Source organism: Narcine bancroftii, chromosome 14 (genome assembly GCF_036971445.1).
Source record: "Narcine bancroftii isolate sNarBan1 chromosome 14, sNarBan1.hap1, whole genome shotgun sequence".
In the NCBI taxonomy this organism is placed as follows: Eukaryota; Metazoa; Chordata; class Chondrichthyes; order Torpediniformes; family Narcinidae; genus Narcine; species Narcine bancroftii.
The window spans coordinates 56,431,222-56,459,197 of NC_091482.1; the positions used below are offsets into that span (position 1 = coordinate 56,431,222).

Here is a 27,976-nt window from a genome sequence, read left to right on the forward strand (position 1 = left end):
AAGTGGCGACTCTCTGTCTGCCTCACGGTAGACAAAAGTTAAAGAATTCCATGTATCTTACACTCTAAATGTAGTATTATGTGACAATAATGGAACCTTTAACTTTAAATAATGATTCATTAGAAAATTTATAATAAAAAATATGCAGATTACTAACTTGAAAATAACATTATATACAAGTATGCATTAGTTACAGTAACGTATAGCTGATATCCTGTTCATTTGAAGGAATTTTAAAATCACAAAATATTTCATATGTTATTATTAGAGTTTGCAAGTAATCTTTTAATTTTCAAAGTGTATTATGTAACATCAGATGTTGCAAAGAATTTGATCAACTTTCCTCACTCAATATATTTAAATAGAGTATTTTAATGTCAGCAACTTATAGAGTTATAATTTAAAAATCTCAAAGCTCAATTATACTTAAGGTTCTCAAGGTGCTGTAAGTTTCTGGAATGCTCTTGGACAGGATTTATTGGAGTGGAAGAGACAGCCTGGCAGATGGAGTACAACGTGGGTGAGTGCAAGGTTATCCACTTTGGAAGGAAAAATAGAAGATCAGATTATTATTATTTAAATGGTAAACAACTGCAGCATGCTGCCATGCAGAACGAGATGGGAGTACTTGTGCATGAATTGCAAAAGGTTGGTTTGCAGGTGCAGCAGGCTATCAATAAGGCCAATGGAATGTTGGCCTTTGTTGTTAGAAGGATTGAATTTAGGAGCAGGGAAGTTGTGCTGCAACTGTACAAGGTACTGGTGAGGCTACATTGGAGTACCCTACGTGTAGTTCTGGTCTCCTTACTTGAGGAAGGATGTACTGGCTTGGGAGGTGGTGCAGAGGAGGTTCACCAGGTTGATTCCAGAGATGAGAGGGTTAGCCAATGAGGAAAGATTGAGAATGGGAGGGATCTTACAAAAACATAATCAAATTATGAAAGGTATAGATGAGACAGAGGTAGGCAAGTTGTTCCCATTGGTGAAGGTGACTAAAGCTAAGGTAGATAGCCTCAAGAACCAGGGTTGTAGATTTAGGATGGAGATGAGAAGGTATGGCTTTTCCCCAGAGGGTGGTAAATCTATGGAAATTCGCTGTCCATTGAAGCAGTGAGGCTATGGCAATGAATACATTTGCAGATAGGTGGAGATGAGCCTATCATCAGATCAGCCATGATCTTATTGAATAGGGGAGCAGGCTTGATGGGCCAGATGGCCCATTCCAGTTCCGATTTCTTAAGTTCTTATGTAGATATACCAACTAATTTGTGCACAGATTCCAATAACGGCCAAAACTTTGTTTTACTGATTGATGGAGAAAAAGTTGTTCTCCATGAAATTACTCCAGCTGATCCTTTAGACAGGGTCTCAGTTTAACGCTATACGAGAAAGAATTCATCTCTGAAGTCCTGAGTCCTTCACAAACTCTTACAATACTGGCAAATTGCCCTATACTGATTCTTAACGTAGGCAACAACCAATTAAATTCGAAGTCAAGTAATTCTGATAATAAAAGACACCTGGTTCAATACGACAGAGTTAAAATTGCTTTGGCAAACAGATTGTTTTGATAAATTTGCTCAACCTTGCCAGCTCCAAATACCAACTCAATTCAAAATTTTCATTTGTGGAACTGAAGAATACAGGAATTACTTTCTTACATTTCTACAATAGCTCCTGATGAAGTTCCAACAAAGTATTTTTGTCTTCTACTTCAGTTCTTTTGAATCTTCAAATCTATTAGTTGAACTACGACTTAAACAGCAAAAGGTTGAAGATTTTTAAAAAAGGTAAAAATTCCCAGGTCATCAAATCTGAAGATTTACAGAATAATGTTTTGTACCTTGAAAAGGAATCTCTCTTTAAATTTCATTGTCACCATATTCATTTCCCATTATGTGATTGTGCCAGTTTGGGTTGGCGGGGGGTGTGGGGGGAAAGATTAGACATTCAAGAGGGCACCAACCACATTGGATGTGGTGCATTGTCAAAGCTTAAGGCTCCCAAACTGAAAGCAAAGAAGTGGAAAATTTCCCCACAGCTTTATTTTGAAAAATATCAACTATTCTGGGACATTGACCCAATTTAAATGTTACTTCAATGTAAATTATTCAAATTTTTGACGACTGTAATTATATAATTACAAGCTCCCACCACAAAAAGCAACACCGTCGTACGGTATCTTGCAAACTGAGAGACTTTCTGTTCCCGTCATCACTGCATCATTACAATGGAAATACAAGTACCTGCATTACCAGTGCTCGGAGGTCTTTGTGGAGCACCTGGTGACATAACGTTTCTGGGCAGAGTAGCCTGGGGCGGTGAAAGCATGTTGGTATCGGTTATAGATGTGGTTACCAATGAATGAGTTACAAGAGAACTTCCTGGGTGACTGTAAGCTAGCATATTTGGGTTGCTCACAGGAACAGCAACTGGCATTGCAAAGTTTTGAGGTTGCAAACCAGGCTAAAGAGAAATCAAAGAAAATTGTATTACTCCACAGTTAACAATTTTTCAATAAAATTAATGGCAATATCCTGCAATTAATTGACTTTCATAATATGCAGACATTATTTAATGAATAAAATAATTAAATGTAACACTCATTAAATTCTTCAAACCATACGCCCTCTTTTCCTAAAATGGTATAGCCAATACTAAACGACCACACGTCTGCAGCCTCTACATACTAGCAAGTTATTCTCTCCAGTACAATACACAAACATGCTGGAGAAACTCACCAGGTCACACAGCATCCATAGGAAGTAAAGCGTAACCAACATTTCTGCCCTGCTCTTCCCCAGAACCATTACCCTTCCTGTACCCCAAAATAATTGTGACACCAGGAAGGGAAGCTTTAGCTTTGTTCCATTTCTGTAAAATGTCAGGAGATTTTACCACTGTTAATGGCAGGATGGACATTGTTGCTGTTCCACAACTCCTTTAATTGGTGTTAAAAGGTATAATTTTTGTACCAACATGGACGATCCATGCTCATAGGGCAAGGCTACGGTCACCATAATGTGAACCTTCTAGAGAAGCTCTATTGAGAACATCCTGATCGGCTGCATCACAGTGTGGTAGGGTTGCTGCAGAGAAATGGTCAATCCACAGGACCACAAGGCTGACAGAGAGGATCACCGGAGTCTCCCTTCACCCCCCTCCTCCCCACGACGTGAGCTACAGGGATCATTATCTGAACAGGATGCCCAAAATCACTGAGGACCCCTTCCACCCTGCACACATCTTTCGGCTGCTCTTGTCAGGAAAGAGATACAGGAGGATCAGAGCCAGCACCACCAGGCTGAGGAACGGCTTCTTCCCACGGCCAGTGAAAATGCTGAACGATGAGAGGAACTGCTCACACTAACCATCTGAGACTCTCGTATTCATTAAACAGTATTTATTTATTTGTATTGAGCAGTACTTGTGTACTTGCATGTGCATTATTTGTCTGTATGTGTGTTGTGTCTGGTTGTCTGGGTGTTTTGCACTGAGGGCTGGAGAACGCTGTTTCGTCGTGTTGTACAATCAGATAACATTGAACATAGCTTGACAGAAGGAGCAATTTTCTGAGCTCTCAAGACAAGGAGTAGTAATTATGGTAATACACCCACTAGTCTGCAATTTTATCTGGTGAATGAGAGCTGGACCATTAATGAAATACCGGAAATCTACCAAGTAATCTTCTGCCTTGGAAGAGAGGATTGCAATTACTGATACTTCCTCCTTTTAAATTATGTTGTTTAATTTTGTCACGTCAATATATGTAAGATGAATAATAATTTGTTAATACCAATCCAAAGAGGTTGGAAACTACAAAGTTAAGTAATTGTATCATTTAACAGAGTGGCAGCCAAGCAGAGGACATAAGAGTCCCAATTTATACTGCAGAATTTAATGATAAAAGTATTTACTGTAACATCTAATTATAATTAATGCCCTAAATTATTTTTGATAAAATTAAAGATTTTTTTTAAATAGGTGTATTTTTTTTAAATTTGGTGTATATGTGATTCAGGAGCTGAGAAGGGTCTTTTCCAAGGTCTGAAGTTACCTTTTGCCAATCAGCACAGAGGTAACTAATTACATAAACACAGCTAAGTGCAGAGGAGGTCATGCTTAGCATACAAATTAAACTTCTGAGAGCTGGCAGAATCATGAAATTATGCATCAGCAAAAAAAAAAGAATAAAACACACAAAAAAATGTTTGTATACTATTGTAACTTTACACACCACAACTGAACATGTTTCTCAAGCAACACAATGAGAAAAATAAAATAGTAAACATTGTACAGGTTACTAAAATTCTGAATCAGGTAGTAAAACAAAAACAAACTAATAATTTTTTAAAATCCGAACAGTTCTGCGGTAAGATTATTAGTGACATTTATCACGTTAAAATTTTTTTTTCCAAAGAGATCGATATTAAATATACAAATCATCAATTGTAGAAAAATATTGGACGTTACAAAGGAAAAGCACAAATATCCTTGGATGTTTAATTTTAGTAAACCTGATGATGGTTTGTGGTAGAAATCACATGTAGGAAGCTTGTTTGATTTTAGTAGAATTTGGCACAAAACACGGATTGGATATTAAATTAGTTTAAAAGTTACCTGCAAGCACAGTTTTAATTTTGGATTTATGGTTTCAATTTTAAAATTCTGGTGTTGAACCAGTGTACTATAAAATAATTCATGTAATAAAACGGAATTTCATTACTTGATCATGACAGTAAATTCTGATTTTTTTTTAAATAAAAATAAAGATTGAAAAGGCAAAATGCATGGTCATAAGTAAAGTTTTCTGAATTGTCAAACTGGAGTTAATTTTAAGTTACGTGTACTTGCTAGTGATGTTTTTAGATTTCATTCTGCAAGGAGTTGCAGATCATTTCAAATGAACAAAGACATGAAATTAACATTTTAAAACTGACACATGTTCCAGAAAACATGTAATTACAGTTATAAATTATGTTTTGTGGTTACATTTTATTGCACTCTTTCATCTTCCATACAAAATATATACATTTTCTTTTTACAGATTTACTCGTCAGAAAACACCCACCCACACATAGCCGGAAATTTGACATTATAAATAAATGTAGATCAGCATCTCCTGTTCATTGGTGTAATTTCCACTCATGGCCTTCAGCTACTTGGGGATACATTCAACATCATCAGAGCTGGTCCTACTCACATCCACTTGTGGGTTGCCCAATGAAACCGAATGTGAGGGGGCAAGTGACCAGTGTAAAATTTTCCCCACTGGTTTCTCCTGAGAAAGTGAGTCATGCTGGGGTACAATTTTGCAAGCACGCACCTGGGTCTAATTGCTTATTCCGCACATGAAAGTCAGACTGTGCGTGTTAACAGCTCCCACAGCTGTGCCCAATCACATCCTCACACAAGCCAAGAACAGTTAGTGGATTCAAGAACTTTCCCACTTATGCTTATGTTAAATTCATAACCAGTCTGCAAGGGTTCAATAACTTGGAAAACGCTGAGGAGCAAATTTGGAACATTCCAGTCCTGTACTGCAAAATCAGCAGATCCTCACCAATCCATCAGGGGGAATGCAAGAATAGGTCTGAGGAAAAATGACTGGACAAAAGGTTTGCTCTATGAGACTTGAAGGAAGTATGGAAATGTATTGGCACCATGTTTTAATTCAGGCCTGACTTAGATCAAAGTTGTTCTCAAATCCAATAAACCTCCTTTCCTGTTCAATGCATAAAAATGAACGGCCATGTGGTTGACAGTGGAAAGGAGGAATTAGACTACAGGAAAGAACGGATGGTCTTGTCAATTGGACCAAAATGAATCCAGAATATCTCGAGGTAATGCCTCTGGGGAACGGAAATTGAGAAGGTGCAAGAGAACAAGTTAAAAATATGCAAAACACTAAATAGTTTTGAAAAACAAAAGGCACCTTGGAGATCACACTCACAGATACGTAATAACAGTTGAATGAGCAACAAGGTGGTTAAAAATGGATATTTCAAAAGAATATTTCCCTTTATTAGCTGATAATTTCAGAGCATGGAGATTATTAAAACTATACAGAACATTTGCTAGGTCACAATTTGAGTACTATGTGGAGTTTTGGTCACCGCTTGACATTCAATGGTGTGGATGCTCCAAGATTCCCTGCCTGGTTTCTGGGGAGTGTTATTCGATTCTTTCTTTGGCTTGGCTTCGCGGACGAAGATTTATGGAGGGGGTAAAAAGTCCACGTCAGCTGCAGGCTCGTTTGTGGCTGACCAGTCCGATGCGGGACAGGCAGACACGATTGCAGCGGTTGCAAGGGAAAATTGGTTGGTTGGGGTTGGGTGTTGGGTTTTTCCTCCTTTGCCTTTTGTCAGTGAGGTGGGCTCTGCGGTCTTCTTCAAAGGAGGCTGCTGCCCGCCAAACTGTGAGGCGCCAAGATGCACGGTTTGAGGCGTTATCAGCCCACTGGCGGTGGTCAATGTGGCAGGCACCAAGAGATTTCTTTAGGCAGTCCTTGTACCTTTTCTTTGGTGCACCTCTGTCACGGTGGCCAGTGGAGAGCTCGCCATATAATACGATCTTGGGAAGGCGATGGTCCTCCATTCTGGAGACGTGACCCATCCAGCGCAGCTGGATCTTCAGCAGCGTGGACTCGATGCTGTCGACCTCTGCCATCTCGAGTACCTCGACGTTAGGGGTGTGAGCGCTCCAATGGATGTTGAGGATGGAGCGGAGACAACGCTGGTGGAAGCGTTCTAGGAGCCGTAGGTGGTGCCGGTAGAGGACCCATGATTCGGAGCCGAACAGGAGTGTGGGTATGACAACGGCTCTGTATACGCTTATCTTTGTGAGGTTTTTCAGTTGGTTGTTTTTCCAGACTCTTTTGTGTAGTCTTCCAAAGGCGCTATTTGCCTTGGCGAGTCTGTTGTCTATCTCATTGTCGATCCTTGCATCTGATGAAATGGTGCAGCCGAGATAGGTAAACTGGTTGACCGTTTTGAGTTTTGTGTGCCCGATGGAGATGTGGGGGGGCTGGTAGTCCTCCATCAGCCAGCTCCCCACCATGACTACCAGCCCCCCCACATCTCCATCGGGCACACAAAAAAACTCAAAACGGTCAACCTATTCGATTCACATTTACAATATATAACCTTGTTTCGAGAGGGGGGGTAGATTAGTCGGGAAATCCCTTTTGTTTCCTTTTTATTATTAAGACAAATAAGTAAAGAGGGGTTTAACTACAGATCACGGATCATATCGCAGAACAACATGATCACATCAGAGAAGGATAAAATATCTTAGACAAGGGAATTTTTTTGCATATTATTTGCTTAATTTTTGTATTCAGTTATTTTTGACATAGTACATGATTTGTTTGATTATTTATTATTATTAAAGAATTTGATGTCCTGAATGAAGTTATGTAATCATTTGCTTCCAATTGATATATATATATATATAAATGATTTGAGCTATCATTAATATACCTTGTATAAAGGTTTTCTGTTAAACTTTAATAAAAATACTTTAAAAAGAAAGATATGTATTTAAAGTTGCAATGGAAGACCAATTCTCTATCACGTGATTATAATTATTGCTTCCATACAATAAGCTCCAATAACTTTTACCTAATTTCTTCTCAACTGTGACACACAATGGTTCCAAATCATATTCTCCGATCATATCAGCATATCAAAACGTGTTGGATCATTTGTTTTGGTTCATGTACAAATGTACACAATATTTAAAGGGCCATTCCAAAACGTTCAAGATTCAAGTTTTCCAAAAGTCAAATTTAATATTTGTTTACACATTTCTTTTTCAGTAAGTGGGCTCACACAAACTAAAATTTGTGACTTTTGCAGAGTAAGTCAACTGAATAAGCACATAATTCTCATTATTTTCTTCAGTTATTATTGATTGGCCAATTAATCATCGAGCAGGAAGAATTGTCCAACTGCAAAGAGTACATCAGAATTTTATAAATGTTCATTTCTGATGTGAAACCATGACACACGTACACATTGACAAATACATCAATGCACTAAGAAAACTTTGGCACACACCCTGTCCAAGGTGCAGATGTTAAAGTAAATTATTCTGTTCATTAATTCACAGACACGCAGCACACACTATTAGACAATAGAGCAACAATGAGTCATGAGATGATAATGCTCAAGGCATGCAATAACCGAAATTTCAAACAATGGGAACAGGGTTCTAGATGGCTTCATTAGGCTGATTTGCGACTAAAATGAGATTAGGCACATATTTGGTGAACGAGGTGTCGTGTTTTGTGTTCCTTCATTCAGTTCAGTTGGTTTCATGCAGCGTCTTCAGTCAAAGAGCACGCAACCACGGAGCAAGGAAATCAAAACCCTTCTCAAGCACCACGTGTCAAAATCTACTTACTGCGAGTTTGTGATTCCTCATCATGTTATCAAACTCTTCATTTATTTTTTTATATTTTTCCTCTGTGTGGGGGGTGAGCACGTATGAGGAGTCAGGCTCAGGACTGTCGCAGCCTCTGTGTTCTTTCTTGTTAAGCGCCTAGCAGATTTAAAGAATCAACACAAAGAATACCAGATGAAGGTACTTACACCATATCGCTTGAACATTACATCATTATCTTCATTAATCTTTCTGTATTTGTCTTCCATGAGTGGACTGTGCTCAAAAGAATCATCTGGGTCTGGGCTATCACAGTCATTATGTCCTTTCTTTCTTAAAGTCTGAAATACAATTGGAAAATTCACACAAAACTACAAACCTGCTGCGATAATAACTGTTCACTGATAGATATTTAAGTAATGACGCCTTACCCACCACCAAAAAGCTTATTGAGGTGCAAAATTATGCTATTTGAGATCTCACTGAAGTCAATGACACAGGCATACTTAATCATTTTCAATTCTGTGCCCCACTTCAACGCTGACATGTCTGGCTATGGCCTCGTGCACTGACAAACCAAGGCCACCTGCGAACTGGAGGAGCAACACCTCATCTTCCGTCTGGGCCCTTTCCATTAACATCGACTTCTCTGGTTTCTGCTAGCCCACTTCCCGTTCTCCTTCTCTGTCTCCTTTCCTCCAGCTCTCCACCCCTTCCCACTTCAGTCGCCGAGCCATCCCGCTCCCCTGCTGTGCCTTCTCTCCTTTATCCACCTATTGCCTGCGGGAAAAGGTGATCACCATTTTGATCAGGCGCCTGCCTACATTTTGCTCACACCTTGGCAAAACGTTGGTTATATATCTTTGCTTTATAAAGTACTGTTTGACCTCCGAAGTTTCTCCAGCATTGTGTTTTCACTTCAATCACTTAATACCCCAGATTCCACCTGAATGTACATAGACAGTTACCATCCACCAGAGGTGCACAGGATAGGCTCATCAAGACATCAGTGAGCAAAGACTGATGTGATACCAACACAGCCATTGTGGCAATCTAGCCCACACTCAGATATTAGGCATAAGGAGGAAAATCACAGCAGCCCAATTTAAGTGAACCCCTCCACCAGTTTCAAGTTCGTTGTTGGTTGATCTCTTCTGGCTCTACAGATGGTAAGTGCATAATAGTTGTTGCAAGTTTGTAAAGTGCTAGGACAGGTGCTGAAGATTATTTTGCAAACTTCAAAACCTGTTGATCCTCGCTTTTACTAAGCATGCCTATTAGAAGACACCATGATGGTGAGGTAGAGTGGAAGGCGCAGAAGGATAGAGGATTACCTGCTGAATGGGAGAGAGGAGGGATAAGAACTGAAATCAGGCAATTATCTACACAGGTGACTCCCTGAGTAAATGTCTTATTTGAAGCTCAATAAGAATCATCCCTTCGATAAAGGTAATGTCACTGAACTGAACTAGCTTTTGTAAACTACTTTCAAAGCAAACAATTTGATTTAAAATTTGAGGCAGCATGGTTAGCGCAACGTTGTTACAATGCCAGCAGCCCGGGCTCAAATTTGGCTTTGTGCGCTCTCCCCGTGTCTGTTTCCTCTGGTTTCCTTACACCCTTCAAAACGTAGGGGGTGGGTTTCGGGTTAGTTGGGGTATTTGGACGGCACGGGCTCGTGGGCCGGAAGAGCCTGTGTTCGTGCTGTATGTCAAAATGAAAGCTTTAGACTGTGCCGGGGTGGGTGCAATTTTGAGCCCTCTGCTTGCTCATGCAGCCAAAAGACTTGCTGTGACCTCCAGCTGTGCAAAGCAATTGTTACAATGAGGAGGCAGCGCTAAATTGGTGCATAGTCTATCTATATTATAGTCATCAAGCACGAGCTATTAAGACTTCAGAGGTTTCGTGAAAGACTTCAACAATTTTAAATGAATCTGAAACAAAAGCAGCAAGTAGATGATCCAACTGTTTGCATTAAAACGAAGTGATCTATAAATGCAATCTAGAATATCAAGTGCTTATGAATGAAATGAAAACAATAAGCTTACAGCAGAAAACGTTGCAGAATGGCTTCAATATTGATGGCAAACATCGGCCTTTTGTGGTGGAGATACATAAATGCCTTGAGCTACTGATATTTATAGAGAACTTGTACCTTCTTCAGATCTTCACTGGAATGCTATCAAACAGACTTTTGACACCAAGCGACAGAAGTAAATATTAGTTTGAGTCAATGTTGAGGACCTCAATGAGAGATGGAAACTTGATAAAATATCTGGAGATTAATGTCTCGACAGTTGTGGGAATAAACTCCAATGATGCAACAATTCAAATCAAAGATGTTCAGAAGAGCAGAGTTGAGGAATGAGGCGTCTCATAAAATTACATGATGGGGAGGAGAAGTCCATGGAGGCGTACGAAAACAGGAATGTAAACGTCAGCTCATGTCAAGCAAAGATAGGGATGTAAAGGCAGAAGTAGTTTTGGATGGTCTCAAGTGTACAATGTGTAGAATGTGAAAGACAACAGATCAATGTTTTGTCATAGTTAAATATGGAAATAGGAAAGGCAGGGATGAGTTTCAACAACAGACGAGCTACACTAATTTTAGAAAGAAAGAAATGTGTCCTTACTGCTGGTGTGGATTTATGGGTGGAAACTTATCTCAGGGCCAAATGAGGTTGTAAATAGGGTTGTAAAGTTCCAAATATTTCCCAGGATTAGGGGTGGAGTTAATGATTAAAGAATATAATGTATGGCAGATACCAGAGGGTACCTCATTCATCAGCCATCAATTATATCGATGATCAATAGAACTAAACATCAGATGTACTATATTGCAGGTGACTGGTATTACTGCCTATAATGAACTACCAGAGGCCGTGTGTATTAAAACTACATTCAATTTAGAAATACAAATTATAATTAGTGCGGACACCTTGCCATGTTTAAAACTGCATATCTGATGAAACTCCACGGGCATAGGAAAAGATTAGGGGATGAGGAAAGTCCAGACAATGAGCCAAATTGAGATGAATTTGAACTGTTGAGTTCAATGGAAATAAGATAATTGGGTAAGGACGAGAAAAATAAGAGAGGAAGAAGTTCAATGAAAATAGAAAGAGATCCAAGAAAATAGATAGCCTGCGATGAAGCAGGTAAACTTAAGACCACATTAAGACCAGTCTGTATATTATAATTAGTATTTATTTATAGATGTTAAACCTCTGATATATAGAAAATTCCTCTGCCTTATGGCCACGTGACAGCAAGATAATAGTTGAAGTAATAGGCTGCTTTTGCATTTTATCAGAAAATGACATGCATTTCGATATTTATTCTCACAAAGGCTCATTAATTTTTATTATACATAAAATACTACCTTCAATTTCAAAGTTTTTTTAAAAATATCCATCACTCATGTAACACCATATTTTGTGTGGAATGACTAATTAGGTTCCCTTATCATAAAGATGCTTAACTAATCATTCTTTTCCTTCTTTCATTATAAACATCTGTTGTATTCCTTTATATAAACACAACACTGCAGAACAGTTGTTTCCTGTGATTGATAAATTCCAAATAAGGACTCAACGGGACCAGGTAATGAAGCCAGAAATAGAAAACTACTGCACGTTACTCAGGTTTGCACAATTCTTGAAAGGCACTATTTCACTCCAAGTGGAAAATCCATTCCACATCTCCCTTGATGAGCCATTTTGTGGCGATCACTTCCCAGTGACTTGCGATTGCAGTACGGGAGTCGGATGTATCCAAGTTGGGCTAAATCATGCTGGATCCAGCCCCATGGCTGGGATTCACCAGCCAAGGTGAGGAAACCCTGCACCTGAACTCATCCAGACCAAATGAGGAGAGTCAAACTTAGTCACCTGGAGTCGAGCAGCAAGGTTCCGGAGGCAGGCGTCTCAGTAGCACATCACCTCTACAACGTCCATGACTCTCTAAGTTAGGGGTTTAAAGCTGTAATTTATTTTATAATGTTATACAATACCTCAAACATATCTTTAAAATATTCAGAAATAATTAAAACTGAGCTCAAGCAAAATAATTTGAAAAAAGACAATCTTCCCATTTCTTCTATTCTGCAAACTAAGGACCCTCAATGAAATGATTGGTGCTACAAATTTAACGGAGGACAGGTATAACAATTCCCCTAACTCCAACACATGGATTCCACTTAGAATGGACAAAAGGGATTGATGTACCAATATTTGTGAAGGAGCAAGTCTTCTTTATTGGATTTATCTTGGCCTGAGATTTATTTTATGCTGGATTGGCTAAATGCCAGCATTTCCACTTTGGAACTCCTCCTTCTTTGGCTTGGCTTCGCGGACGATGCCTTACATCTCAGCCACTGTGATTGAACATGCAATGAAGAGGACAAGGTGAAAGAATAAATACTAATATCAAGGCTCAGAGTAACTGTTGCTGTTAATCAAGTAAAAGACAGGCATAATTAATCTGGTAGAGATGATGCCTGGGCAAGGCTGCAGGGTAGATCCCATGACTGTTGATGCCGAAGGTCTCTGATCAGATCTCCCAACCATAATCTCCTCTAACATTTTGGCTGATCATAATTTTAAAAATTTCTGTACTCTAGGTCTGAGATGGTAAAAACACACAGAAATGTTGGAGGAACTCAGCTGGTCTTTTAGCGTCCAATAGGAGGTAAAGATATATTACCAACGTTTTCAGACCCAAGCCCTTCTTCAAGGTATAAGCAAAGAACAGGAAAGCGCAAGAATAAAGACTTAAGTTTGGCAGGGGGAGAGGACTAGACCAACAAAAGGTATTAATTGGATATAATAAGAGGAGAGGTGAGAATTGATTTTGGCTGTGTGAAAGGAGACATAGGGAAATGGGGAAGAGAGCGAGAGAGAGCGAGCAAGCAAGAGCGAGAGAAAGAGAAGGGTGAAGGCGACGGGGGAAGGGAAGGGTTAACGGAACCCGGAGAAGTTGATGTTAATGCCATCCAGTTGGAGGGCGCCCAGACGGAAGAAGAGATGTTGTTCCTCCAATTTGCGGGTGGTCTCAATCTGTGAGACCAGCTGAGTTCCTCCAGTATTTCTGTGTGTTTTTACTACAATCGTGTTTCTCCCATGTCTGCAATGATTACTGGTATTCACAGATCACTGTAATCAGTGGCTCAGACCAATGTTTGAGTCTACAAACATCAACAAAATGTCCAATTGCTACTTAATATTTAACCAGCATGCAGAAAGTGTCTGACTAGAAACACAGTATTAGCCATCTCTTGGCTAGCTGCCACAACAGCCCTCACTGCAAGACCCAAGAGATTGGACCAAAGTGTTTGAGTTCCTTCCCTCTGCCTGTTTGGGCTGTTGCAGAATGGCTTGGAGAAAAATTCATCACCAGACCTGATGACATTTGCTTCACATCAAGCTTATAGGACAAAAAGACTTGGCAATTACTCAGAGGATTCAATGCTTACTTCAAGCGTATAATTATCAAATTCCCACCTTATTATATTAATTAATTATATTAATTAATGCTAATTATAGAATTATCATATAATGAAGAAACTAACTCTTTAAAAGAGCAAATTTTCCTTGATTTTTGGAGAACTTCTCAATATTGCTAAAACTAAAAAGGTGTGTGCATACTTTCCTAAAGTACGACATTTACTACTCTTGTATTGCCAGCAAGTACCGTGAGCAAGACTGAAAGCCGTTTGAACGTTTAACTGTTTTGACATTGTGAGTGATTACCTAGTATCATAGAATCGAAGACTCCATGCTACATTTTGTGAATTTCAGTCTCACTACCACAAAATAAAGCATTTCAAGGTTCTAGCTATGCAACACTCCATTAACATTTACATTAATCACTTATTTCTTAAAGCAACAGCTATTGTAGCTCTAAAATAGTCTTACTTTGCAACATTATAGTATTAAACCAAAAATGCAACCTTATAATAATTATTATTTAGCAAATGATGGGCTTGATTACAATTTTTTTTAAAGTTGCACCCACATAAATGTTACTGATCTGGGACGGTACAGTCACAACCTACAGTATTAGTGCAAAGTAGTCTGACATCACAGTGCAGTTGGATATTTCAAGGTACAGGAGCAGAAATAGCCCATTGTCACTATGGTTTGTGTCATCCAGTGCTTTAACTCTTTGTTTTTGAATTTTTTACTGAAATTGTTTAACCATACGTGCATTCAAATGTATTTCAAAATATAAATATAATATATTGAGTATCTAATACATGATGAAAATACCCTCTCCCCTACAATCCCAAGAATAAAGTGTTAAAATAGAAAGAAAAAAAAGAAAAGAATGAACGCAGGTAGTAAAAGAATAATAGACTGCTAAATCCATCTAATTTAAAATTCATATCTATTTCACTATTAATGGGATTGGAGGCTAAGAGGAACATTTAGAAATCTAAAAAATTAAAAATTTTATCCTCCTTTTTGTAGATATGGGTGCCAAATGGTGCGTTAACGTGATGTCAACTTCCCCCCACTCCCCTCCATGTGGACAGAATGTACGAGTGTACCAAATGGAGAAGAAACAGATGTGTGTTCCATTCTCTGACTGGAGGTTCAAAAAGTAAATTGGCATAAGAGTTTTAGCCTTGTGGGTATACTGATACATGCAAAGCTGGGCTTATGAAAAATGTTTTTGTTGTTTGTGGTGGTACACCACCGGCCTACTGCAGGGGACAACCTCTGTACCTGCAGGAGTGTAAGGGGACAGGACAACACCTGGCCGGCTGTCAATCAATCGGCCTGAAAGGATCAAGCCCCACCCAGTTGGGTGTCAATCACCCTCTGGGCTATAAGCCTGCGCCGGCCTCCCAAGGCCTCACACACAGTTGCTGCAGACACAGCCAGCCTGGCTCTGTGGAAGTCTTTGTGGATTAAAGCCTGTTGTACAGTCTTTACCTTGTGTGTATCTGATTCTGGCTAACAGTGCACCACATTGTTATAACTAACTATAAGTATATTTTTATTAGAAAATAATACATTTTTATTGAAATACTACACAAAAATTATTTAGGCTAATCGTTTTGGTGTCACCCAGTGTGGTCCTCACCCCCCGATTGATGCCAGTGCATTAGCCCACTGAGTCTTCTTTACCACTCTAATCATGAGCTGATCAATCCCCCCACTCAACCCCATTCCCTGGCTTTCACCCCGTAACCCTTAATGCCCTGACTAGTCAAATACCTATCAATCTCTGCCTTCAATACAATCAACCATCTCGCTTCCACAGCCGCAATGGCAGAAAGTTCCACAGACTCATGACCCTCTGACTAAAGAAATTCTTTCCGCATCTGTTTTAAATTGGCGTCCTTTTATCCTGAAGTGATGCCCTTTTGTCCCACAATCCTCTACCATGGGAAACATCCTTGCCACGTCTACTCTGTGAAATCTGGGCACAAAAAAAAAACACAATGTTCTAGATTTTTGCAACCAGATGGAAACTCAGTAGGACTCCCAAGAGAAGGTTGCTCATCTGTTTTGTTTCGGAGTCAGCTTGGACTATAGCACCCAATTTACACTCCGAGATTAGTACTGGTGTGAAGCTTTTGTACAGACAATAAATTTGCAGAGTGCGAACTCACCCTGAACAGGAAGTATAATTAACACTAAAACAGATAGCGGAAGCAATGATTCTTTGCATTTTCTTGACTCATTTTATACTGATCTTATACATAGTAGGCTGAAAAATATTTAACTTGTTTCAAATGAGAGTTTCAGTGCAGATTAGAGCAACCAATAAGATGAACAGTCAAGTGCTGAACTTTCAGATTTGAGTTTTTCATGTTACTTCTCTTGTTGGAGATAATTTAAAAGCAAGAAATGCAAGATATTTGTTTTATTTTACCAGGTACAGCACATGTTACTGTTACTTGTATAGAACATGAAGTGCAGTTTATTTGTGGTTTTGAATCTATCTGGCCTCCCTTCCAACTAATTTCCTGTTTACTAATTCTTGAACCATTATAGACTCACTTGATCATGGACATGTTTTTCCTCAAGGTAAACTGGAACTGAAAATGAAATGGCATTGGACTATGATTGGCTTCAGTACATTCATCATTTGTAGTGACTCAAGCCTTCAAAAACAATGTCTGGAGTACTTTCAATAAGATTAACTGCTAAAAAGCAACAATATTGCATTGAAATTCTGCTAACACAGGCAGTGTGTTTTATATACACATTGTGTGTGTGTGTGTGTGTGTGTGTGTGTGTGTGTGTGTGTGTGTGTGTGTGTGTGTGTGTGTGTGTGTGTGTGTGTGAGAGAGAGAGAGAGAGTGAGTGAGTGAGTGAGTGAGTGAGTGAGATAAAAATCAGCCTCACCTCTCCCTCTAATATGACAAATAGAGATGAGTGTCTACAGAAGTGTTGAACTGGGGGAAAAAAATGTTAAATGTGGTCTCAAAAAACTTATCACATACATCCCAATTCTGGTTTAATCAAGTGGAGTTACCAGCGGTGGAAAAATGGGTGCAGGCATGTAACGGCACAATCAAGGAATTTTGCCAATACACGGACAGTCTAAAAAGGAATGTGCACAAATTTTGAGTCAATTCCTGTATCGCAATTTATCCTGCAGGACCCCTACTGCAGTGTAAATCATACCAACACGTCCAACCACCGGGATTGTTTCACTTAGGTACCTGCAGTTTAAAATGTGAACGACCACACAGGCAGCAATTGTGTTAATTTTTCTTTCTGCGATTTTCCCAACACTGCAGTCTAAAAACCATAAATGAAGTTGAACCAATCTGCATTTAAACAACAGACTGGGTTTCCCGGCTTTCACACAGCCCAAGAGGTGGTGGATCCTGCAGCTAATTACATTTCTTGCACAATTTAGGGCCACTATCCCCTCCCAATCCCCTCTTCCTTTTCCCACTTTCCCAGGACACTCAAGTAAACCTTGCATAATCTCCAGCCCAAATTCCTAATCCAGGATTTTAGCATTGCAGATAAGTTACTGAACTGTTATCTACGGGCTTGGACTTTTGAACCAGTCACCAGTCAAATTCAGTCCTGGCAAATGAGAAGTTTGATTTTGATTATTAAAGCTAGATCCTATGAATTTTCAGATTGATGAAAAAGCCTTCCTGGTTCACCACTGTACTTAGAGACTGAAATTTTGATCTGGCCCAAATAAGATGCAAAACTATTACATTGAGGTGGACTTCCGTCTTTCCGGGGTTTTCATATTTCCTTTGATAATGAAAGGTTGCCTTCAAATATCAAACTAATCTTTAGATTAGGGCCATAATCAAGAATTGCAGGGTGTACAATTAAGGGGATACTCAAATATTCCAAATCACTATAAAATAGTTTGGTTTATTTTCAGTGTGTTTAAGATTCCACACAAAATATTGGCTGTATTTGTCAATACATGTTAACAGCCAAGCAAATTAAATACAGTAAAACCTCTAGTATCCAAAATTCAAGCATCTGGTGGACTCAAGCAACCAGCAAAATAATTGTGGAAAATAAATACCGGTAGGTAAAGAACACGAACATTTAAAATTAGCACACCTCGTCGTCAGTTTGGCAGTCACGCCACACGCAATCTCAAGCAACTGAAAAATACATTTGTCTGGCATCTACCGATCACCATCAGTGCCGGATACCATGGGCTTTGCTACACAAGGATAAGTAAATTAAACACAAATATTACCAAGTTTCAGATAGAGGTCCAGGTATTCATCCTTCTCTCAAAGGGACAACTTCCAAATCTTTACCACACACTGCTGCCAGCTGAGCCAGAGCCCAGATTGCGAGTTGGATATTTATACAGGGCAGCATTCTGACATAAAAGTGGTGCTAAGGTAAAGGAGGAGAACTTAAATTTGGGGGAAGGGGGCAGGTCAGTGACAGAGGATTTATTTCCATTTCAAAATGAGCTCCACAAGAGCTGTGCAACTTCATTGAAATTGTCAGGCGCTTTAAGCGAAAGGAAGTCCCCCTCTCTCACCCCTTTGTTCACTCCGTCCTCTTTCTCTCCATGCTGCTGAATAATAGAGAGCTCATTTCTTGAAGCCCACAAATTGGATTGATAGGGACAGGGAGATGTGGAGGTTATGGGGCGTTGGATCCTCAACGTCCTCACGTGAAGGAACAAAAATGACAATGGAGTTATGGTTTGGTACATAACCATATAACCACTTACAGCACAGAACAGGCCAGTTCGGCCCTACTAGTCCATGCCGCAGCAAATCCCCACCCTCCTAGTCCCACTGACCAGCACCCGGTCCATACCCCTCTAGTCCCCTCCTATCCATGTAACGATCCAGTCTTTCCTTAAATGTAACCAATGATCCCGCCTCGACCACGTCTGCCGGAAGCTCATTCCACATCCCCACCACCCTCTGCGTAAAGAAATTTCCCCTCATGTTCCCCTTATAATTTTCCCCCTTCAATCTTAAACCATGTCCTCTAGTTTGAATCTCCCCCTTTCTTAATTGAAAAAGCCTATCCACATTTACTCTGTCTGTCCCTTTTAAAATCTTAAACACCTCTATCAAGTCCCCTCTCAATCTTCTACGCTCCAGAGAAAAAAGCCCCAGTCTGCACAACCTTTCCCTGCAACTCAGACCCTGAAATCCTGTCAACATTCTCGTGAACCTTCTCTGCACTCTCTCTATTTTGTTTATATCTTTCCTATAATTTGGTGACCAAAACTGTACACAGTACTCCAAATTTGGCCTCACCAATGCCTTGTACAATTTCATCATAACCTCCCTACTCTTGAATTCAATACTCCGATTTATGAAGGCCAACATTCCAAATGCCTTCTTCACCACACCATCTACCTGAGTATCAGCCTTGAGGGTACTATTTACCATAACTCCTAAATCCCTTTGTTGCTCTGCACTCCTCAATTGTCTACCATTCAATGTATATGACCTATTTAAATTTGCCTTTCCAAAATGCAGCACCTCAAATTTAACTGTATTAAATTCCATCAGCCATTTCTCAGCCCACACCTCCAGCCTTCCTAAATCACCTTTTAATCTACGGTAATCTACCTCACTGTCCACAACACCACCAATCTTTGTGTCATCCGCAAACTTGCTTATCCAGTTCTCTACCCCTACATCCAGATCGTTAATATATATAACAAATAATAGTGGACCCAGGACCGAACCCTGAGGAACTCCACTAGTCACCGGCCTCCAATTGGACAAACAATTTTCTACCACTACTCTCTGACACCTTCCATCCAACCACTGCTGAATCCATTTCACTACCTCCTTATTTATACCTAATGCCTCCACCTTTTTTCCTAACCTCCTGTGGGGAACTTTGTCAAAAGCTTTACTAAAGTCCAAATAGACAACATCCACAGCTTTCCCTTCATCAACCTTTTTTGTAACCCCCTCGAAGAACTCAATCAGGTTTGTCAAGCATGATCTACCCCTGACAAAACCATGCTGATTACTCCCTATCAATCCTTGTACCTCCAAAAATTTGTAAATAGCATCCCTCAGAACACTTTCCATCAACTTGCCCACCACAGACGTCAGACTTACAGGCCTATAATTCCCAGGTTTGCATTTGGACCCTTTCTTAAACAGAGGAACCACATGCGCCACCCTCCAATCCTTTGGTACCACCCCCGTGGCCAGTGACATCCTAAATATCTCTGTTAATGGCCCCACTAACTGTCCACTAGCCTCCCTGAGTGTCCTAGGGAATATTTTGTCCGATCCGGGAGATTTATCCACCTTTATCTTTTTTAACACAGCCATCATTACCTCCTCGGTTATCCTTATATGCTTCATGACCTCCCCACTATTTTTCTTTACTTCAACTGGTTCAACATTTTTTTCCCTAGTGAATACCAAGGCAAAGAAATCATTCAAAATTTCCCCCATTTCCTCAGACTTCTCACTCAGCCTACCCTCGCTATCTACAAGGGGTCCAATTTTATCTCTCACTAATCATCACTCTGTTCTTCCCCAGTATTCCAGCTCTCCTCTTGTTCTGATGCAGGAGACCAAAGCAATGCATCGTTTTATAAACCTGCCACAAAACTGTTTCGAAACAAAGCACCATCTGGAGGATTGCAACTACCATTTTCCACCAGCTTAATTCTGTATCTTTTTCATCACCCCATATTGGTTTAATCAGATTGGATCTGTTTACTTTTATTCATTTTCCAACCCCATTCTGATCAGTTTTCACTCTTTTTTAACAGAAGATGATTCATACTAATGTGCGATTCTTCACCGGGGAAAGAAAAATATCATACTGAAGCTGACATTTCACACGTGAGTCTTCAGAGAAAGTATTCTCATCGACAACAGAAACAAATCTGATCCTCATTTGATAAACGTTCAGGCAATGTTTAGCAATGATTATAAAGACGCCCAATAAACTCAACATCAAAGTTGTCCACATGTCCCCTATACATCCATTCCCTTCTGCACCAGAGCCTCAATCACAAAATTCATCATGCTTTCTTCAACAGCACCCTGGAAAGCTGGGATCCTTACAGAGAAAATAAGAAGCAACTACCACCTAAATATACCGCCAATTTAAGATTCACTACAGAGCCGTAAAGCATTTAAACCTAGAATATTCATCACTCTTTTTTATAGTTTCCGGGTCAAAATCTAATAACTCCCTATACCCTTGCACTGTGGGAAAGTCTCTTCACTACAAGACTGTAGTGATTCAAGAAAATAGATATCATCTCATAGCTATGTGGTCATGGACAACAATTACAATCCCACTGATGTGCCTGCCCTGATATATAGAGCATTTCCAGCACTCCGGTTTATTTTAGATTTTCAGCATTTGCAGTTTTTTTTTTAAATATATTATTAGTTAAAAGATCCCAAATATTTCAAAGACATTTTGTTTTCTTCATTCCTGGCCTTTAGTTTCTATTGCTCACCCTTTAACAATTGGTCAGTGCTGCAATCTTAGGTGGATTGGTGAGTCCAAGCCTTGCCATGAAGTGGCAACTTGTGGTCTGGTGGTCAATGTGTATAGATGATCAAGGGTGAGTTGGGGGAGGGAGCCAGGGACATCCACACTCTCCAACCCTACCTCTGCTCCACCGTGATTGTCTTTTAAGGTTCCTTCCTTCATGGTTCAAGTCTTCCATGGCATGCCAGGACCCATCGGGAACGGAGCTGGGGGAATCTCACTGTATGAATCAACATTTTTTTTTTGCAAGGATTTTCCTCAACTTCTCTCTTGGATACCCAAATTGCTACACACAGCACCTGTTTGGTTCACTAAGGACTCCAATTTCTACTATGCATGTTAAGTTCAAAGCAGATAGTTATTACTCTTCAATACAACAAGTTAAATTGTTCATTCAATTTATCAGACAGTATTATAGTCAAGAGATTTGAAATCCTTTTAATCTGAAACAGAAACTTTGCAATTTTTGTTAGAACTTGGCAAACATTGTGCCTTTTATACGCCAACTCTGCCGAAACATCCACTAATGTACAGGATTACTGAATTAGCACATGGTAAACAGGTCCTGTCATTTCTAACACCTGTCAGCCATTCAAGGCCTTGATCTCCCAACCCAGCCAATCAGCAAGATTCTCCACACACCATGGCCATACATGGTTTTGTTATTTGGTACCCTGAAGGTCACGAAGCGTGAGCCCAGCCTGCTCCTGCTGCCAACTCAGTCAGTTCCCAGCACTGATACGAGGAAAGCAAATATTCACCCTCCACTGGGAAAAACGCTGAGCACACAGGCTTTTCTGGAAGCTATTGCTCGATTGGACTCTGGAGGGGTTGTTGTCATCAGAAGGGAGCTTGAAGCAAGAGCACTCCATTAATAGATAACATGCCATGACACTTTCCTGATATCCCAATCCTGTCACCTTATCACTTAATTTCAGCTTTGGCTTTCAGCCCCAAAGCCACCAAATGATTTTGTTCTTTTTTTTATCATTAGTCAGTTGCACAATAGCACGAGCCTTGTTCTATACACAAGAGTACATCTGGAATGCTGTAATCTGTTAACAAGTCCCAGCGAGGGTGCAGGAGAGATACGAACCTCCATTTTATCAGAGATTGCATTTTCATTTTGATAAGAGCTGTGCTTGCTAAGAAACGGAGAGGACGTGACCGGTGCTTGTTCAATTTGCAGCTCATTTAAAGTTTAAAAAAAGCACAAGGCTTGTTTGGTTATGTTGTTAAACTAACAAATCCCACGCAGTAAATTGTGCATTGGAAAAGGAACAACAAAATTATTATAATTATAATCATTTTGAAAAGAAGATTGTTTTTTTAGTTGACAAAAGGATGACTATAATTAATCGAATTTGCAGATTTAGCAAAGGCCTCCTTCAATACCTTGCAGTATTTATTGTATTTCCAAGTTTGAGTCGAATTGGAGGACCAGGAATGGCCACCCTTCACTACGCATCAACAACCTCTGTAGCAGAGAGACTGGAGAGCACCAAGTTCCTTGGAGTTCATTAAACTAGTGACCTATTGTGGACACACAACATCCCCTCATTTGTCAGGAAGGCGCAACAGCGACTGCATTTCCTGAGGACTCAAGTGGGCAAGGCTACCGGCCACCATGATGTCAATCTTCTTTAGGAGTGTGCTGGCCGGCTGATTCACGGTGTGGTTCGATTGCTGCGGAGAAATGGATTGGAGGTCAATCCACAGGACCGTAAGAGTGGCAGAGAGGATCTCTGGAGTCTCCCTCATCTACGTGACCTACCGGGATCACTGTCTGAAGAAGACCCCCTCTGGCCCGGACGCAGCATCTTTCAGCTGCTCCCATCGGGGGAAAGAGATACCAGCGTCACCAGGCTGATCAACACACTAACCATCTGAGACTCCATATTCAAAAAATATTTATTTGTGTATATGACTACTTATTCTGCGTAGGTCTTGTGTGTCTGTATGTGTTACGTCTGGTCGTGTGCCTGCATGTTTTGCACAGAGGATCAGAGAATGCGGTTTCGTCGGGTTGTACTTGTGCAATCAGATGACAATAAACTTGACTTGATCTGTGAGCCAGAACTATTGGTCAAGATTTTGGGTACATGAACATCAATTGGAGAATACTTTAATATCAGGGACATCAGTCAGTCTTATAATTTTCTCAACATTTTCTACACTGGCACTATTTCTGTACCTCCTCTATTATTTCATTCCTTTTATTATTATTCCTCTATCCTTCTTCTTTCTTTGGCTTGGCTTCGCGGACGAAGATTTATGGAGGGGGTAAATGTCCACGTCAGCTGCAGTCTCGTTTGTGGCTGACAAGTCCTTCTGAAATAATATTTTATGATACAACGCCATACTTCTCAGGTTCACTGGGTTCTCAGCTACATCACTCTCCTTCATGATTACCAACAGCAAGTTACACCGACTGCACAACTTCAAAAATACCAGGGTGCTTTGCAGAGAGGTGCAACAGAAAAATAAGCCATGATAACCACGTGATACCCTGTTCTCATTCATATATATATATATATAGACCAACTTGTGTACACTCAAACAAAACTCCTCCACACATAATAATGATGAGAGTAGACCTTTGAATCATAATGTCGATATGACCAATATTCACTGATTTAATGATCTGCAGAAACGAGATTAGGACCCATTACCGGACTTGGGAATTAAAATTCAGTTCATTAAATAATTCTGGCAGGGAAAATTGGCGTAGTGGTGAAAATTAGTGTGTAATTTGGGGAAAAAAGTCCAGCTCTCTGTTCCCTTCTGGGAAAGAAATCTACCGTTTTATCTGGTCAAGATCCCTAGCAAGAGTGGTGGATATGAGCCGAGCAAGCTACCCGGTTGGCAAATAACTTGCTCTCCTTCGTAATTATCAAGCCAAAAAATGTGATAAAGGGTGGCCTTTCCAAAGACACCCATGGCTCATAAACTAATCATAAAGGGAACTACTGGCTGCTTGCCTCCTCCCAGTCTTGGGTGAACTGCAGTCATGTGCTGGAGAACTTCAAGTAAGGAGACCAGATCTGGAGCACTGCGTGCAGTTCTGGTCTCCTTACTTGAGGAAGGATGCACTGGCTTTGGAGGTGGTGCAGGAGGTTCACCAGGTTGATTCCAGAAATGAGGGGGTCAGCCTATGAGGAGAGGTTGAGTCATCAAGGATTGTACTTTCTGGAATTCAGAAGAATGGGTGGGGATCTTATAGAAACATAAAATTATGAAGGGCATGGATAAGATTGAGGTAGGTAAGCTTCTTGCGTTGATTGGGAAGACTAGAACTTGGTAAAAGGTAAAGATTCCATTATTGTCACATAATACGACATTTAAAATATGGCATAGATGAAGTTCTTTATCTTTTGTCTACGGTAAGGCAGACAGAGTCACCATTTAGGTACAAGATTCTGGGTAGTAAATTGAGGATGGAGATGAGGAGGAACTGCTTTTCCCAGAGAGTGGTGAAGCTGTAGAATTTGCTGTCCATTCAAGTAGAGGAGGTGACTTCGGTAAATATTTAAGACAAGGTTGAATAGATTTCTACAAAGTAAGGGTAATAAGAGATATGGGGAAAAGACCGCAAAGTGGAGATGAGATCAACCATGATCACATTGAATGGTGGAGCAGGCTCGATGGCCCAGATGGTTCATTCCTTCTCCTATTTATGTTTTTATATTCTTCATCTTTCCAGGTCCAGTTCACGCAGTTTGCAAAGGGCAAAGAATGAACATGGGTCCTTTTCACTCTATATGGCACAGGCACACACAAGGCAGTGCCCGACAATATTTGAGCCATTCAAGGAAAGCCTCTTTCCCAGATTTGATTGGCAGCAGTCAAATGAACACTGCACAAATCAGGGTTTTGAACATTTAAGCGCACTGTCAACAAAAATCCACAAAACTTGATCCATTTCTAATGCCACTTATGAATGTTAGAAACTTTGTACAAACATTAACAGACATTCTTCATGTAACAAATGCAACCAAATTGATGTAACATATAGTTAATACTTCCCCTAGATCACCACAGCACAGAAACAGGCACTTTGGCCCATCTAGTCTGTCCAAAACTATTATTCCACTGAGTCCCAATGATCTACACCCAGACTACAGCCCTCCATAACCCCCATGTACCTATCCAATTTTCTCTTAAATGCAAAATTGAACCTGCAACCTCCCCGAAACATTTTTCACCTTTCACCCTTAACGCACGTCCTCAAGTTCGTCTCATCCAACCTCAATGGATTCGCAATTTTGCGTCTTGAAGGTGGATTTATATCATTCATCAATTGTTAATGTTTTTTTATATATACTGTATACAAGAAGCAATATAAAGAGTCAATTGAAGTTTTCCAATGATCAATCTGTTCGACTTCCACTTGCAAAAAAATTTAAGAACTCAATTGAAGAAAAAATACATCTCTTTTGTTTTGTACTAATGAGAATATTGTGCCACCATTTCCTCAGACATTACAGACAAATCCCATTTGGATAGATCACAAAAGACAGCTTATGAATACAGTGAAGATTAAATTCACACAACACCCCACACCCCCCCCCCCACCCACATCCCACAGATTTAAAATAAAATTTACAAATTTATTACAAATAATAGGCAGCTAAATACAAATAATAAATAAAAGAAAAATATAACAAAAGGAATAACAAATAACAGGCCATGTTTTAAAAATTGCGCCCCTGCCAGAGCGGTTGTGGCCCCTCAGAGAGCAAGAAGTGCTTCCCCATAGGGTTCTACCGCCCAGTCCAACTACCGATGACTTTGTACAAGCTTTAAATGGCCTGTTAGAGGAGCCGATGGTGGTTTAGTTTAAAATCCTGCGACCATGATAGGCCAAAGAGGGCGGCACCCGTGTTCAGTTGCGGCCTTGGGTGGTTACTATTGCAGGCTAGCAGGAAACAGGGAGCACTCCCCCATTTGAGAAGGAGATGACCCCCAAGGAACGGTGAGCATGGTGGAAAACCAGCGAGGGGCTCTGCAGCTGAAGGACACAGAGATAGCGACCCGAGGTGAGGAAGCTACGCAGGCTGCAAGCTGCTGGCAGCTGAGGTCAAAGGACCCGCGCCAGGCTGTAGACGGCTGGAGTCTGGCTGAACGGGTACCAGGTATCAGAACCAGGATACTGAGAGGAGGCCAAGGGCGCTGTAGGGCTTCCTGATTGTGTCAGAGATTTGAATCTGGAGCTCAGGTGATTTGGGCTGAAGTCTGTATGGGCTGCAGAGACTGCAGGAGCGCTGGACCCCCAGTGACTCTGAAGGAACTATTTTTTTTTTTTTGCTCATCTTTCTCTGACTTCAAGGGGTGCCAGGCAATTTCTGCTCACGATGAATCTTTGTCTTACAGCAGACTAACGGCAATTTTGTGTAATATTACATCTGTTTTATTACACGACAAGGAAAGGATCTTGAAATTTAAACATTTTAAAGTCCACATTAAAATCTGTACTCACTATAATTGCAGCATTGAAATAGAGATTCTGAAAGGTGAGTACAAGATCTTCCTTTACCATTAGCAATAGTTCAGTTACAAAATTCAGTCCAATTATTGCAACCAAGCTTTATAAAGGATGACAAGGCCCTGGAGAGGGATGAACTGAAAATTCAATAAAACTATACCGAGCAGCAGGGATGCAGTGCCAATTTTTTTTTAGGTGCCAGAGCTCACCAAAAAAAAAATACAGCGACAAGGAGATGCTGGAGCCGTGTCCTGATGTGAGCTCTGGCAGCCCTGCAACCCACCCCCCTCCCCCCACCTCCGCCAAACAGGAGACTAATGAGACGAGGGGAGTCTGAATTATTTGTTCTCCGTACAGCGAACAATGTAAATAAGTGTTCAAATTTTAAAGAATATTGAGAGAGAAAAAATAATGAAGAATCTGTTTCATCTGGCAGTTGAGTCTTGGGCGACCAGCAACTAAATCAGATGCGAGATGAAGCATTTTTTTTTAAAAGCCCACTATTTTGATCTTAAATGCTCCTTCTCAGAAAGGTGGATGCAGAAACAGCCACTGTCACAAAATAAATTGAATAAATATTTGTAAAATAATTATCTACAGGAGCATAGAGCAGTGAGAACGCTGAACAACCAAACGAACTGCTCTCACTAACCATCTGAGACTATGTACAAAACAATATTTATTTGTATGGATTAAATACTTGCCCTGCGTGTGTATTGTTTGGTGTGTTATGCCTGGTTGCTTGTCTGCTTGTTTTGCACAGAGGGCTGGAGAACTCTGTTGCAATCAGATGACAATAAACTTGACTTGAAGGGAGAGGGTAGGGAAATGTTTAATAATGCTGTCACAGAAACACTCTGGGCAAGATGGACTGAAAACCTGGTTTGTATGAAATCAAGCACGTCTTATTTCAATTCATTCCACAAACAAAAGCTAAAGTAGATTTTGCATAATCTGAAGTACTGCACATCATAATCCCAACAGTATTAAAACATTCTCCCCAGATGATAATATTTGGGGAGATATTCGACTGGAAAATAATACCATCTTGCTCGCCTGCTCTCCTCAAATTTGCATCAGGAAATTATATTGCACATTTAAAGACAATGAAATGAAATCTTTCAGGACATGTACAGTGATCATT

The 27,976-nt window shown here is 40.2% G+C and overlaps 1 protein-coding gene across 15 annotated transcripts in view; it reads right to left on the minus strand.

The window, feature by feature from the left end:
- Positions 1 to 27,976, minus strand: part of mef2aa (myocyte enhancer factor 2aa) — a 188,326-nt gene that overhangs the window by 33,174 nt on the left and 127,176 nt on the right. For 9 of the 15 annotated variants that reach the window (XM_069910341.1, XM_069910349.1, XM_069910340.1 and 6 more), the window contains 2 exons: positions 8,407 to 8,544; positions 2,247 to 2,466 (listed from right to left, as the gene is read on the minus strand). In XM_069910341.1, coding sequence (XP_069766442.1) covers positions 2,247 to 2,466; positions 8,407 to 8,544 — 358 coding nt within the window. Of the gene's footprint in view, positions 1 to 2,246; positions 2,467 to 8,406; positions 8,545 to 8,594; positions 8,727 to 27,976 lie in introns of all 15 variants that reach the window. The other 6 variants (XM_069910351.1, XM_069910348.1, XM_069910350.1 and 3 more) reach the window with 4 other exon arrangements.